Source organism: Girardinichthys multiradiatus, chromosome 1 (genome assembly GCF_021462225.1).
Source record: "Girardinichthys multiradiatus isolate DD_20200921_A chromosome 1, DD_fGirMul_XY1, whole genome shotgun sequence".
Classification (NCBI taxonomy): Eukaryota; Metazoa; Chordata; class Actinopteri; order Cyprinodontiformes; family Goodeidae; genus Girardinichthys; species Girardinichthys multiradiatus.
Genome location: NC_061794.1, coordinates 27,444,001 through 27,458,396, shown reverse-complemented (window position 1 = coordinate 27,458,396; position 14,396 = coordinate 27,444,001). Strand labels below are relative to the sequence as shown.

The 14,396-nt window shown below is 39.5% G+C and overlaps 1 protein-coding gene across 4 annotated transcripts in view; it reads right to left on the bottom strand.

The window, feature by feature from the left end:
- The window catches only part of camkvl (CaM kinase-like vesicle-associated, like), an 86,465-nt gene that overhangs the window by 25,009 nt on the left and 47,060 nt on the right, over positions 1 to 14,396 (bottom strand). For 2 of the 4 annotated variants that reach the window (XM_047360669.1, XM_047360679.1), the window contains exon 1: positions 9,437 to 9,455. The exons of the other annotated variants lie outside the window; for them this stretch is intronic. In XM_047360669.1, coding sequence (XP_047216625.1) covers positions 9,437 to 9,445 — 9 coding nt within the window. In that variant the 5' untranslated portion in view covers positions 9,446 to 9,455. Of the gene's footprint in view, positions 1 to 9,436; positions 9,456 to 14,396 lie in introns of those variants that run through there. 4 annotated transcript variants of the gene reach the window in all.

Here is a 14,396-nt window from a genome sequence, read left to right as displayed (position 1 = left end):
ATAGTCCAATCAAAGTAAAAGTTGTAAAAGTTGCTTTAAAAAAAACCAGTTGAAATCAGATATTTACCTAAACTGTAAAACAATACATTGCTTTATTTTCTCTCTGCCTGACATCAAACCAAACCAAACGTCTTGTTAAGGTCAGGTAGGATTACCAAAATTATTTCCATCTGCTAAAAGCCAGAATAACAAGAGAAAAAAAAAGAAAGGCTGATTTTTTTAAATCTCCAAATCCAGAAGATAAACGATAAAATTAAGCCTTTAACATATTTGGAAAAGCTTTAAAATTATATAATGGCTTTATAAGCTTCAGATAAATTAATTCAAAACATGTTAGCTAGATGGAAGCGCACCCTTGGATTTATTTTAAAGCAACAACTCAAACGTTCTTGCTTCAAAAGAAGACAGGCAAGATAGCAGGAAGTGAATCATAGATATTCAGAAATATGTTTAATCCTTAGGATCAATTTCCAGATGGCTGAAGGTGCCATGTTATCTGTTCAAGCTTTATATGCGAGTATAAATGCCATGGTGAAGTCTTATACTGTTTAGGAAAAAAACAGGTTCTGTCTTTCAGAGATTAATATGTTTTGGTGTGAGATGTGTGTATCAACTTCAGAACAAAAGCTAGAGACCTTGTGAAGATGCTGACAAAAGCTGGTAAGAGAGCGCCATTCTCCATAGTGAAACAGCTTCAGTACTGATATGTGCTGTGGTCTACTAAAACTAAAACTGAAGTGTTTTTGTGTAATAACCATGGTTTGGAGAAAAAAAGGGCGAAGCACAACACCATCACTACTGTGAAGAATACGGAAGAACGGGTGTCACACCATCATGTTGTGTAGGTATTTTCCTGCAGGAGGGACTGGTTCATTTCACAAAATAGATGGCATCATGAGGGAGAACATTAGGTCAAAATATTGAAGCAACATCTCAATACATTAACCAGGAAGTAACGCTTGGGTACAATTGAGTATACAAATGGACAATAACCCTAAGCATATCACCAAATTAGTTACCATGTGGCTTAAGCATAACAAAATTGATGTTTTAATGCTCACAAAGCACTGATCTCTGAAAATTAAAGGGCAAGCAAGGTGGAAGCAAGGGAGCCTACAAACCTGACTCCATTATCCTAGTTCTGTCAGGAGGAATGGGACAAAATTCCAGAAAACTATTTTAAAAAGCTTGTAGAAGATTAACCAAAGCGTTTTACCCAAGTAATAAAGTTTTAAAGGCAATTCTCTAGAGACAGTGCAGCTGTGGAAAATAATGCCTAAACAAGCACAGATGTTGCTAATATTGTGTCACAAAGGACAACCTGATGCAACAAAACAGTCTACTTTTGATTATTTAAGGTTCTACATTTCACAAAATGATCTGCTTATACTGTCATAAACGAGACTGTAATAGTCCTGACATGCATCATTATGTTAAAAACTGTAACATCAGCATAGTTTGCATCCTGGTTGTGCATTTCAAACACAAACCCCATTAACAGATGCAGCCACAAATAAGCTAAGACTGGAAGCCACCTCAAGCCATCCACAACATCACACTTTATTTTCAGCACCTTAAATGAAATAAGGTTGTGCATGTTTCTGCATCTGTGGGTGTCTGTGTGCTTGTTCGCAGGTGTTGTGTATAGACTGCAGCAGGGCTCAAAAATGAATCAAATGGAATGAGGTATCTTTTCATCAGCTAAGAAGTGAAATGTTTCTTCCTCAGAGAGTCTCAGCGTCAAGGCCAGTCATAAATCTTCTATTTATTGGTGTGCGCTCTTTATACGTCTTATCCTATTAAGACAGCTCTCAGTACAACTTTTTTTAAAAATGAAAAAAATGTCCATCTTACCTGTTCTTCTGAGTTTTACAGTTATATATGAAAACATTATCTTTATTTTGTGGACGTGCAATGGTTTTATATTGACTTGAGCTTTTATCTTGCTTCAAACTTTGGCAAGCTGTAATTAACTGCAAATATGTGCTATGTAAATATTTCATTTACTGCCACGTGAAGCCGCTTTTGCAGAATTTATTTATATTGTAAGGCAAGTGGTTAGTTGCAACAGCATCGCCTTGCTGCTCTCAGACAGATGCTCCACAGTGAGTCTTGTAAATGAACATTATCATTACCTGCATTACAGCAATAAAATCTGATCTCTCCACAATACAATTAAGAGATGTTGTGGTGTATTTGTTTCGAGGGGACTCTGGATCTTAGGGGTAATGGGATAAGATGCACGTGTTGATAAAATTAATTGATATGTATGACAATGCTGGCCTCAGGGTATGAGTGAAAAGCGATTCTCCTCCTCTTCGCCCCTAAGAGAAGAGGAGATGACAGGCCTGTCATGTCAGGCTCCATGTCAGCGCTAACAGCCTTGGTACATGCACACACACACACATACACACACACACACTCTTGTTTTGTTATATGTAGTGAGGACCATGTGTTGACTCCCATTGACTTCCATTGATTTTCAGTCATTTTCAACCCTTTCTCTGACCTAACCTATAACCCTAAACCTAACCATTACCAGTGCATGCCTAACCCTAACCTTAACCTAAAGTCAATTCACACCTTAGTCCTAAACCTAACCGTTAGCAAAATAGGTCGTGAGGACCAGCAAAATGTCCTCACTTTGGTACAAACGGACCTCAATTTGATGGTGAAATCGGGAAAATGGTTCTCACTCTGATGCCAAGACAGGAACACACACACACACACACACACACACGCAAATGCACGGATCTCACTTTTGCTGTCCTTTAGACACTGACTGTATCTACGCCTCATTAGTGTTTCACCTGTCACTCTGTCTGTATCAGGGGTGCCATTCTGCAACCAGATGGCAAGACCATTTTCCACAAAAGCTTTCTGTCTATATCTGCTTCACAAGCTGTCTTTTCTTACTCTTTCACCTTTCTGTACCCCGGCAGCTCTTTATCTTCTGACTTGGTTAAAACTAAATGCTAATTTTGCAGACCTTTAGAAATTAATCATTCAACCTCTTGGCTGAAAAGGAGATGAGCTGCAGGAGGCTCTGCTGATGTGAGAACCCAGCATTATGCTTTAACTTTATTCCACACATGGATTAAACATACTGCTCAACCAGTTTATTAGGTACACCTGTTGCTTGTTAAGACAAACAGATAATGGCAGAAACTCAATTCAATTGGGCATCAAGATGTGATGAAGGAAAAGTTGCTGGAGTTCAAACAATTTCATCTGCGCCGCTCAGATGGTAGGGTCAGAGTTTGGCATACATAGCATGAATCCATCTTGCCTTATGGCTGCTTTTGGTGACAGAGTAACGGTGTGGGGGATATTTCCTTGGCATGCTTTGTGCCCTTAAGTACCAACTTAGTATTGTTTAGATGCCACAGCAACATTGTTATACAGGTCCTTCTCAAAATATTAGCATATTATGATAAAGTTCATTATTTTCCATAATGTCATGATGAAAATTTAACATTCATATATTTTAGATTCATTGCACACTAACTGAAATATTTCAGGTCTTTTATTGTCTTAATACGGATGATTTTGGCATACAGCTCATGAAAACCCCAAATTCCTATCTCACAAAATTAGCATATTTCATCCGACCAATAAAAGAAAAGTATTTTTAATACAATAAACGTCAACTTTGAAATAATCATGTACAGTTATGCACTCAATACTTGGTCGGGAATCCTTTTGCAGAAATGACTGCTTCAATGCGGCGTGGCATGGAGGCAATCAGCCTGTGGCACTGCTGAGGTCTTATGGAGGCCCAGGATGCTTCGATAGCGGCCTTTAGCTCATCCAGAGTGTTGGGTCTTGAGTCTCTCAACGTTCTCTTCACAATATCCCACAGATTCTCTATGGGGTTCAGGTCAGGAGAGTTGGCAGGCCAATTGAGCACAGTGATACCATGGTCAGTAAACCATTTACCAGTGGTTTTGGCACTGTGAGCAGGTGTCAGGTCGTGCTGGAAAATGAAATCTTCATCTCCATAAAGCTTTTCAGCAGATGGAAGCATGAAGTGCTCCAACATCTCCTGATAGCTAGCTGCAATGACCCTGCCCTTGATAAAACACAGTGGACCAACACCAGCAGCTGACACGGCACCCCAGACCCTCACTGACTGTGGGTATTTGACACTGGACTTCTGGAATTTTGGCATTTCCTTCTCCCCAGTCTTCCTCCAGACTCTGGCACCTTGATTTCCGAATGACATGCAGAATTTGCTTTCATCCGAAGAAAGTACTTTGGACCACTGAGCAACAGTCCAGTGCTGCTTCTCTGTAGCCCAGGTCAGGCGCTTCTGCCGCTGTTTCTGGTTCAAAAGTGGCTTGACCTGGGGAATGCGGCACCTGTAGCCCATTTCCTGCACACGCCTGTGCACGGTGGCCCTGGATGTTTCTACTCCAGACTCAGTCCACTGCTTCCGCAGGTCCCCCAAGGTCTGGAATCGGCCCTTCTCCACAATCTTCCTCAGGGTCCGGTCACCTCTTCTCGTTGTGCAGCGTTTTCTGCCACACTTTTTCCTTCCCACAGACTTCCCACTGAGGTGCCTTGATACAGCACTCTGGGAACAGCCTATTCGTTCAGAAATTTCTTTCTGTGTCTTACCCTCTTGCTTGAGGGTGTCAATAGTGGCCTTCTGGACAGCAGTCAGGTCGGCAGTCTTACCCATTATTGGGGTTTTGAGTGATGAACCAGACTGGGAGTTTTAAAGGCCTCAGGAATCTTTTGCAGGTGTTTAGAGTTAACTCGTTGATTCAGATGATTAGGTTCATAGCTCGTTTAGAGACCCTTTTAATGATATGCTAATTTTGTGAGATAGGAATTTTGGGTTTTCATGAGCTGTATGCCAAAATCATCCGTATTAAGACAATAAAAGACTTGAAATATTTCAGTTAGTGTGCAATGAATCTAAAATATATGAATGTTAAATTTTCATCATGACATTATGGAAAATAATTAACTTTATCACAATATGCTAATATTTTGAGAAGGACCTGTATGACCACAGTGTACTCATTATCTAATAGCAGCAAATTGCAAATCACTTTAAAAATGACATTGACTTCATTGTACTCCAATGACCTCCACAGTCAGCAGGTCTCAGGCGAGACGCACATATTACTGAAATAGATGCACCCGTGTATCGTCATAGCTAGAACCAAATGTGGTAAAGAACTGGTGGTGGGTAAGAAGAAGCATGCAGTTTACTCAAGTAACAAATTAAATGCTAAAAGCAGATTTGGAGGGCAACCTGTGTTACAAAAGAACTGGAAACATAACCAGGCATAGAAAAACAAGGCAGCACTTATGGAACCTGAGATGATGGGTGATGATTAGAGGGTATTATATCTCATGACATGAAAGTAACAATGTCTGAGCAGAGAACAGGTGGGTGGATCTTCCTTTTAAAGCCGATCCCTATTGTTACTCGACCCCTAACTGATAAATATGGACCAAAATCTTGGAGGAATCCGCAATAAATTAAAGTACTTCTGAGCTCAGAAGGAGGTCCAACCCGGTAAAAGCAAGGTAGACAGGTGAATGACCAGTGTGTGTATACAATTACATTCACCTAAATCTAAATAATGAAATGTGCAGAATATTCTAGAAAGTCTTTGCGTTGGCAACACGAAGGTCTATTAACTCATCATTAGTGATAAATAAGTGGACTCATGTGGACTCACTGAAGATCTGAAAAAGGTGAACTGTAGATTTACATATGTTGGGAAAAGATTTTTGGGGCCATTTTTAAGGAAATGCAATTTTCTCTACGACCACTTTGCCAAGATCTGAAAGAAGACCCCTAGAAACAATATAATTGATTAGGGTAATCCAAAGCAAAAGGTATTCAAAATACCGCCTAAATGGACAACACATTAAAGCTTTAAGCAGATGGGCTACAGATCAAATCTATTATTAAAAAGAGACTGCTAAAACCTACATCACTGCTCATGTTACAGAGATTTTTACAGGGGTTGGACAATGAAACTAACACACCTGTCATTTTAGTGTGGGAGGTTTCATGGCTAAATTGGACCATCCTGGTAGCCAGTCTTCATTGATTGCACATTGCACCAGTAAGACCAGAGTGTGAAGGTTCAATTAGCAGGGTAAGAGCACAGTTTTGCTCAAAATATTGAAATGCACACAACATTATGGGTGACATACCAGAGTTCAAAAGAGGACAAATTGTTGGTGCACGTCTTGCTGGCGCATCTGTGACCAAGACAGCAGTCTTTGTGATGTATCAAGAGTCACGGTATCCAGGGTAATGTCAGCATACCACCAAGAAGGACGAACCACATCCAACAGGATTAACTGTGGACGCAAGAGGAAGCTGTCTAAAAGGGATGTTCGGGTGCTAACCCGGATTGTATCCAAAAAACATAAAACCATAGCTGCCCAAATCACGGCAGAATTAAATGTGCACCTCAACTCTCCTGTTTCCACCAGAACTGTCCATCGGGAGCTCCACAGGGTCAATATACACGGCCGGGCTGCTATAGCCAAACATTTGGTCACTCATGCCAATGCCAAACGTCAATTTCAATGGTGCAAGGAGCGCAAATCTTGGGCTGTGGACAATGTGAAACATATTGATCCCTCTGACCACTGTGCAGGACTTGTATATTCAATTCAATTCAATTCAAAAATACTTTATTAATCCCAAAGGGAAATTAAATGTTGTTGTAGCTCATTATGAAGGTTTCTTCAAAGAGCCGTTGTAGATGCTGATGGCTGTGGGCAGGAAGGATCTCCTGTAGCGCTCCGTCTTACAGCAGATCTGAAGAAGCCTCTGACTGAAGACACTCTGTTGTTGTAGGACAGTCTCATGAAGAGGATACTCAGGGTTCTCCATAATTTTCTTCATTTTATGAAGAATCCGTCTTTCCACAATGATCTCCAGAGGTTCCAGAGGAGTCCCCAGAACAGAGCCAGCGTTCTTTATCAGCTTGTTGAGTTTTTTTAAGTCCTTGGCTCTGATGCTGCTTCCCCAGCAGATGATGTCAGAAGAGATCACACTTTCCACAACAGACTTATAGAAGATATGCAGCATCTTGCTGCAAACACCAAAGGACCTAGACTTCCTCAAGAAGTACAGTCTGCTCTGTCCCTTCTTGTAGATGGCTTCACAGTTGCATCTCCACTCTAGTCTGTTGTCCAGGTAAACACCGAGGTATTAATACTCGTCCACCACCTCAACTTCTTCTCCCATGATATAAATAGTTTTTGACTAATTTCTGTTTCTCTTAAAATCTACAATCATCTCCTTTGTTTTAGTCACGTTCAAAATGAGAAGATTGTTTCCACACCATGCCACAAAGCGGTCCACCACCTTCCTGTACTCAGCTTCTTGTCCATCTCTGATCCACCCCACGACTGCAGAATCATCCGAGTATTTCTGCAGATGACAGGAGTCTTTCTTGTACTGGAAGTCTGAGGTGTACAGAGTGAAAAGGAATGGTGAGAATACAGTCCCCTGTGGTGCTCCTGTGCTGCTGACTACCTGGTTAGACTCACAACCCTTCAGTTTCACAAACTGTGGTCTGTTTGTCAGGTAGTCTTTGATCCAGGAGATTGTTGAGGCCTCCACCTGAGTCTTCTGGAGTTTCTGACAAAGCAAATCAGGTTGGATTGTATTAAATGCACTGGAGAAATCAAAGAACATGATCTTCACAGTGCTGCTGGCTTTGTCCAGATGACAGTGGGTTTGTTGAAGCAGGTGTATGATGGCATCTTCAACTCCAACTCCACAGCGATAAGCAAACTGAAGGGGTTCCTGATGGTTTATTGTTTGCTTACTCATGTGGGCCAACAGGAGTCTCTCTAGGACCTTCATGATGTGAGATGTCAGGGCAACAGGTCTATAGTCATTGAGGACTGATGGATGAGTTTTCTTTGGTACCGGAACAAGACAGGAGGTCTTCCACAACACCGGAACCTTCTTCTGGGCCAGGCTAAGGTTGAAGAGGTGGTGCAGAATCCCACAGAGCTGCTCTGCACAGGCCTTCAGGACTCTAGGGCTGACATGATCTGGACCTGCAGCCTTATTCCGATTCAGTCTCTCCAATTGCATTTTCACTATGCAATCATACTATACTCCTCCATTGGTCTGATCATCCTTCTGCTTGAAGCCTGTGATCTTCTTCATCCCTGTCCATACATCTCTGATATTGTTTTGCCGGAGCTTGCTCTCCAGCTTCTTCTTGTACACCTCCTTGCTGTCTCTTATCTTGACTTTAAGTTGCTTCTGTAAACTCCTCAATAATTCTGTGTCTCCCTCTCTGAAGGCTCTTTTTTTCTTGTTAAGCAGGTCCTTCAGGTCACAGGTGATCCAAGGTTTGTTATTGGGGAAGCATCTCACGGTTCTGGTGGGGATGATGTTAGCCACACAGAGGTTTATATAGTCGGTTACACACTCAGTCATGGAGTCCAGTATAGTATATACTTCAATATGTCATTCCCAAGACGAATTGACGCTGTATTGGCCACAAAAGAAGGCCCTACACCATACTAATAAATTATTGTGGTCTAAAACCAGGTGTTTCAGTTTCATTGTCCAACCTCTGTACATCATCATGGACTGAAATGGAGAAAAAAAGCCTTCACCAAAAAGCCAATTCTGTAAAAACTGTGATGCCAAAGTGTAAACTTGCTAAGCACCAGGTTGAGGGAAGCATCCACGATAATTAAAAGGTGTGCACCCAAGTCTTAAAAAAAATATATTAGAGTGGAATGTTGTGTAACCATATAATCCTAAAACATAAATGAAATAACGAAATAAATCCCAGAATGCCCAAAATTGATGTAATATTACCATATTTGCATATAAACCTCTGATCACATCTTTAATTTTACTCTTTCTGTACTAACCCATTTCTGTTTTAGTGTGTTTGTACGTGAGCAAAATAATTAAACAACCACATGCACACACATCGACCATATTATAGAAGGAAATTGTCTGCGTCCCAAAAGCCCTGAAATCAGTAATTAAGCACACCATTACCATCCAGTTTCACACTTTTAATAAGATTAGCAAGTTGCCTTCACCTTGGCATTCACTGCATGCGAATCAGTGTGTGCCTCTTCAGCTGTGTAAAACGAGGTGTGATAGTTGCTGCCTGTTCCTTATTGATCAATAAAGACTCCCTATGATTTTCCTAGCACATAACTGAAAGGTCTGTTTCCGAGACCAGGATGCCTAGGGTTAGAAATCTCTCAGAGGAGATTTTGTTTTATTAGATTCACAACATTACATAAGAACTGTATCGGGTGTAATTAGAAAATAACAACACAATAAACTTCCAAGACAACGCTGGAAGCAATTCCATGTTCCCATTATTTTCAATTAGGTCTACAAATCAAATTTTTGGTGACAATATATCGACATTAAACAGAAAAAAATATCACTTATTCTCACTGAGTTCATGGCCTCAGTAGGTCAAAGATGTGTGCCTCATACTGAGTGGAGCACGTGGCAGCTTGAGGTTGGTCCCAGGCCTTATCAGGATGCTGAAGCATGAAAGTGGGACACATAAAAGTGTTGTGAGGACACGGCGGACAACACAGTAGGGAAGAAATGAAAGAGATCAAAGCACAACAGATGATGGACCAATTAACGGCATTACTCCACTTGATTAAAATTACTTGAGTACTAAAGGATATAAGAGTAAACGGATGACCTTTGTAAAAATACATATGCATTGAATATGTGATGAAAGTCGGCAACAACTGATATTTAAAGCTGGTGTGTGTGTTGCATCTATTTAAAATCTTTCTTCTGTAAAGTTAGCAGCATGAGGTTGTCTTCAAGCTTGGTATCAACACTAATTCCCTCATTGCTCACAGAGTGGCCCTCATCTAAGGCCTGTGTGTGTGTGTGTGTGTGTGTGTGTGTGTGTAGTGGCTGTGCATTAGTGTGTGACAGCAGGGCATACACATTGTCAGAAACAGGTTTTAAAAAAAAACCATCTAATAAAAATTCATCACATCTGCCCAGAGAGAGAAACTGAAACCCATTTCGACAAGTGAAATCCTCCAAATTCATGTGGTAGTTACACTTTTCCTACAAAAGTAAAGGGGTTGACTATGAACAATAGGTTTCACCTGCCTGTAAACACTGCAGAAACTTAAGAAACACTCCCTACTCACCTTTTATTCCTTCCTTTCTTGGTCTGTCCCCTGGTCCCCTCATTAGAGGGTGAACATGTGCAGGTCTTACACAGTAAGTGCATCCGTAGGGAGAAGGGCCAGAGAGTACATTCTCACTTAAAACTATGTGTGTGTGTGTGTGTGTGTGCGCGCGCGTGTGTGATAGAGAGATGGTGTGTTTGCCTGTAGCTTAACGATGCAGTATCTGTCTGCCAGGGCTGCTCTTTCTGACACTATAATCGCCTGAGGCAGGACTTGCAGGCATACACACACTTACTGCATGCACACACTAACTCTGTAATGGAAAGTGATATTCTACTTTTTTGCAAGTGTGTGTTTGAAAAACTAACTTTTCCCACTCAATGAGAATCTGGAAGTAGATGCTGCACACACTCCAATGTAGAAGAATCACACATATTGAAACTTAGCATAAAATTAAATACTTTTAGAGACATTTATGGTTTACACCTATTTTGGGCAGCTCCTCTTCTTTTTTTGTCCTTGCTCCTCATTAACCTAACCAACCTGTAATGGATTGAGGTCTGGACTTTGACTAGGCAATTCTAAAACATCAACTGAATTACATACTGTATATGATTGTATGTTTAGAGTTGTTGTCTTGTTGGAAAGTGGACCTCCACCTCAGTCTCTAGTCATTTGCAGTCTCTCACAGGTACTTTTTCCAGGATTCACCTCTATTTTGCTGCGTTCATCTTCCCTTTATCTCTAACCAGCTCCGTTGTCCATCACCACAGCATGATGCTGTTACCGCCATGTTCTACAGAGGGGATGCTGTGTTATGGGGGTTACAAAATATTACCTTATCTCCCATGATGGCTCTATAAATGTTGACCAAAAACATTCATCATAGGTCATGAGACCTGGGCATTATCTTCCACAAGTTTTCTGAGTCTCCTACATAGCTTATGGTAAAATTTAAACATGACTTTGTATAGCTACAATTAAGCACCAAAGTATTAATTTATTTATGGAAATAATATGCATGTTTTGGGGGTGGTTATGAAATTTTTTTTTTAATTTATGCTCCTTTTACATTGTTTTACTATTTGTTGAGAGATACCTGTTTCAATTGCTAGAAGAAACACACTTCTTGGTTAAATAAAATATCTAAATACAAATTTGCCAGGCCTATGTATAACTATGAGCTTAAAGGTATACTTAACAATAGTTTTATTTCTGCCAAGTCAACAGACATAAATGTTTGTCCATTTTCTTTGAAAAATAGCTAATTTACAAGTCTTATCTGAAATTCTTAATTGCATTTAGGTCTGGACTTTGACTAGGCCATTTTAAACATCATCTTTCTTTGATCTATACAATTTAATTGCATCTCTGGCTATATGTTTAGGGTTGTTGTCTTGCTGGAAGGTAATCCTCAACCTGCTGATGACAAGGAAGACCTCAAACCTCAAAGACTTGGTGCTCATCACCAAAGACAAATCACTACAATACAAGAGGAAATATGCACAAGCCCCAGTTAAAATATAACTTAGCGACTGTCAGTTGTTTTCTATTGCGTTTTTGCATGTGTAGTCAATTGAGAAGTTTTATGAATATTTGCAAGACTGCAAGGCATTTTTTCCTGCTTCCGAATATAAATGATTTTCTGCATTTTGATTGGCTGGGGGCATCAAAAAGAAGGGGTTTGCCCAGGGTATCATCCATTCAATAACAGAAACCAGCTCCTCCAGAGTTACTATGGGCCTCTTGGCTCTCTGAGCAATGTTCTCCTTGTCTGGCCTGTCAGTTTAGGTGGATGGCCAGATTTCCAGAATAGGGTTGAAATTATGCCCCAAGCTTTCTATCTTTGGCAAATGGACTGAACAGTGATCCAAGAAATGCTCAGAGCTTGTAATATTATTTTATAACCTAACCCTGCTTTAAAGTTCTACACAACTTTCTCCCAGACCTGTTTGCTGTTTCCTTTGGTCTTATTTGTGCTGTTTCTTTGTTAATGTTCTTTAAACAAACCTCTGAAGCCTTGAAAGCACAGCTGTATTTATACTGAGATTAGTTTACACATACACACATTTATTAAGTGACTTCTGAAGGCATTTGGTAGGACTGGATCTTCTTTTGTGGGGGGCGGGGGGCATCAGAGTAAAGGGGGCATGGCACACAGTATTCTTTTGTAAAAAGCTTTGAAAAACATATTCTTCTGCATCCACTTCCCAATTATCAAATTCTTTGTTTTGGTCTACCCTATAAAATCCAAATGAAATACCTTGAGATTTGCAGTTATCGTAGTACAAAATGTGAAAACCTGCAAGGGACAAGCATACTTTTTTAAGGCACTGTAATCCTTGGGATTTATTAGGCTAATATTTCAACAAAACAACCTGACACCTCACTATTCGACTCTGCTCTGTGAATACAACCAGAGAAAAACTAGCAAAGGTCTATTTCCCTCTGCCCAGTTCATGTAACCCTTGAGAGCCCTTAGAAGTGCTTTGTCCAACAGCAGCTAGCGACAGACAGAAAGTAAACCATTATTTTGAACTGAAACACAAAATTAACCAGAAAATCATGGCTCTACATGCTGGGCGAGAGCCATAGGGAATAGAAGAAAAAGATCATAAGCAAGGGGAAAAGCGCAACAATCATGAATATATTATAAAAATGTATTGCATAAAACATGAAACCGCATACACAGGTTTATTGCATTTCTATCTTATTAGAGACTAACTGTAAAATGTTTTTATGAAGACAAACACAGACCCATTTTCTCTCTAACTGTGATCTATCTGCTCTGATGGTTTGTTGTATTGCTTTGTCAGTCTTCATGTATAATAAATAGCAATGTAAAGAACATCTGATTCAAATGAGAACTATTTGTTAAGAAAAGGATTCTTGTAATAATCATACATCCATTAGGGAAATATCACAGTTTGAAGTCATTTATGTACATCAGTCAGCAATGACATATGACCATCTACCAGAGTTTATCTCCAAAATTATCCTAGGTAGATGAGTGAACATCCCAGACTTTTTTCTCATGTTCTTGTAGGACTATTGGCAATATGCTGCTGTGAAAGTGGGAGGTTTAATGGTAATTGAGTGTAAAATGTATAATATAGATACACATTTTACAAGTAAAATACAATAGTGAATATCCCCTCAGTAATTTTTTTTAATTTCATGATATTGCAATTTAATGTATTTTTAAAGTACTAAAATGATTTTTTTTATTCCCGTGTTATATAATGACATACTAATTTGCCATTTTTCGTGATTTACTGTGCTACAGCCTCTCTAAACTCTTCCTTCTACACTGTAAACCCCAATCCATCCATGACATAAAATTTTATTGTGAAGTCAACACAAATGTTAGAGACTGTCTTCGTGACATAAATATTTTATGTTTACTTGACTCAAATACCCATCTCTTGTGAAGTTGACATAATTTTTTTGTGTTAAGTCAACAATTTAGGATTTTTAAGTCAGTTTTATTATAAGATTTTAAGGCAAGATACCCTAATTATTTTTTGGCCAAATAACATCAGAAAGACTGTGCACTTAGCATATAGTTTTCTAGTTGAATTAACAAAAAAAAAATGTTGTAATTATATGAACTGAATGTTTTTACGTTCATGTGACAAGTAATAACTTTATTGTTAAAGAACGGGAAAAAATTATGTTCACTGAACATAACAAAAACATATGATTACTACAAGAGTTTGAGTGTTATGCTGAAAACAAAACATTTTTACTGTCTTAACATAAAAATGACAGTTTCATGTGTTGTCTTTTTCCAACTTATTATTTTTTAGTACACATAATGTATTAAAGATCTGCCACATCAACGTTAAATTTAATGGAAGAGTACAACTTCCATTTTTTTGTTTGTGTAACTTAAACCTTTTCAGTAGAAACAAAACCCATGTGTGCAGTGATATTAACAACAATACAATTTAAAAGTTTTATGTTAAAACTAGTAAACTAGTAAAATTATCTTCTTTGGTTGAGTTCATCCTAAGACTGTGAAGATGCTGGTAGACTTTCGGGGAACACCACCCCCACACACACCCCTCACCATCCTCAACAACACTGTGTCTGCTGTGGACCTCTTCAGGTTCCTAGGCACCACCTGACCTGAGATGGTCTTCACACATAGACACTGTTCGAAAGAAGGCCCAGCAGAGACTGTACTTCCTGAGGCAACTCAAGAAGTCCAACCTTCCACAGGAGCTGCTGGTCATCTTCTACAC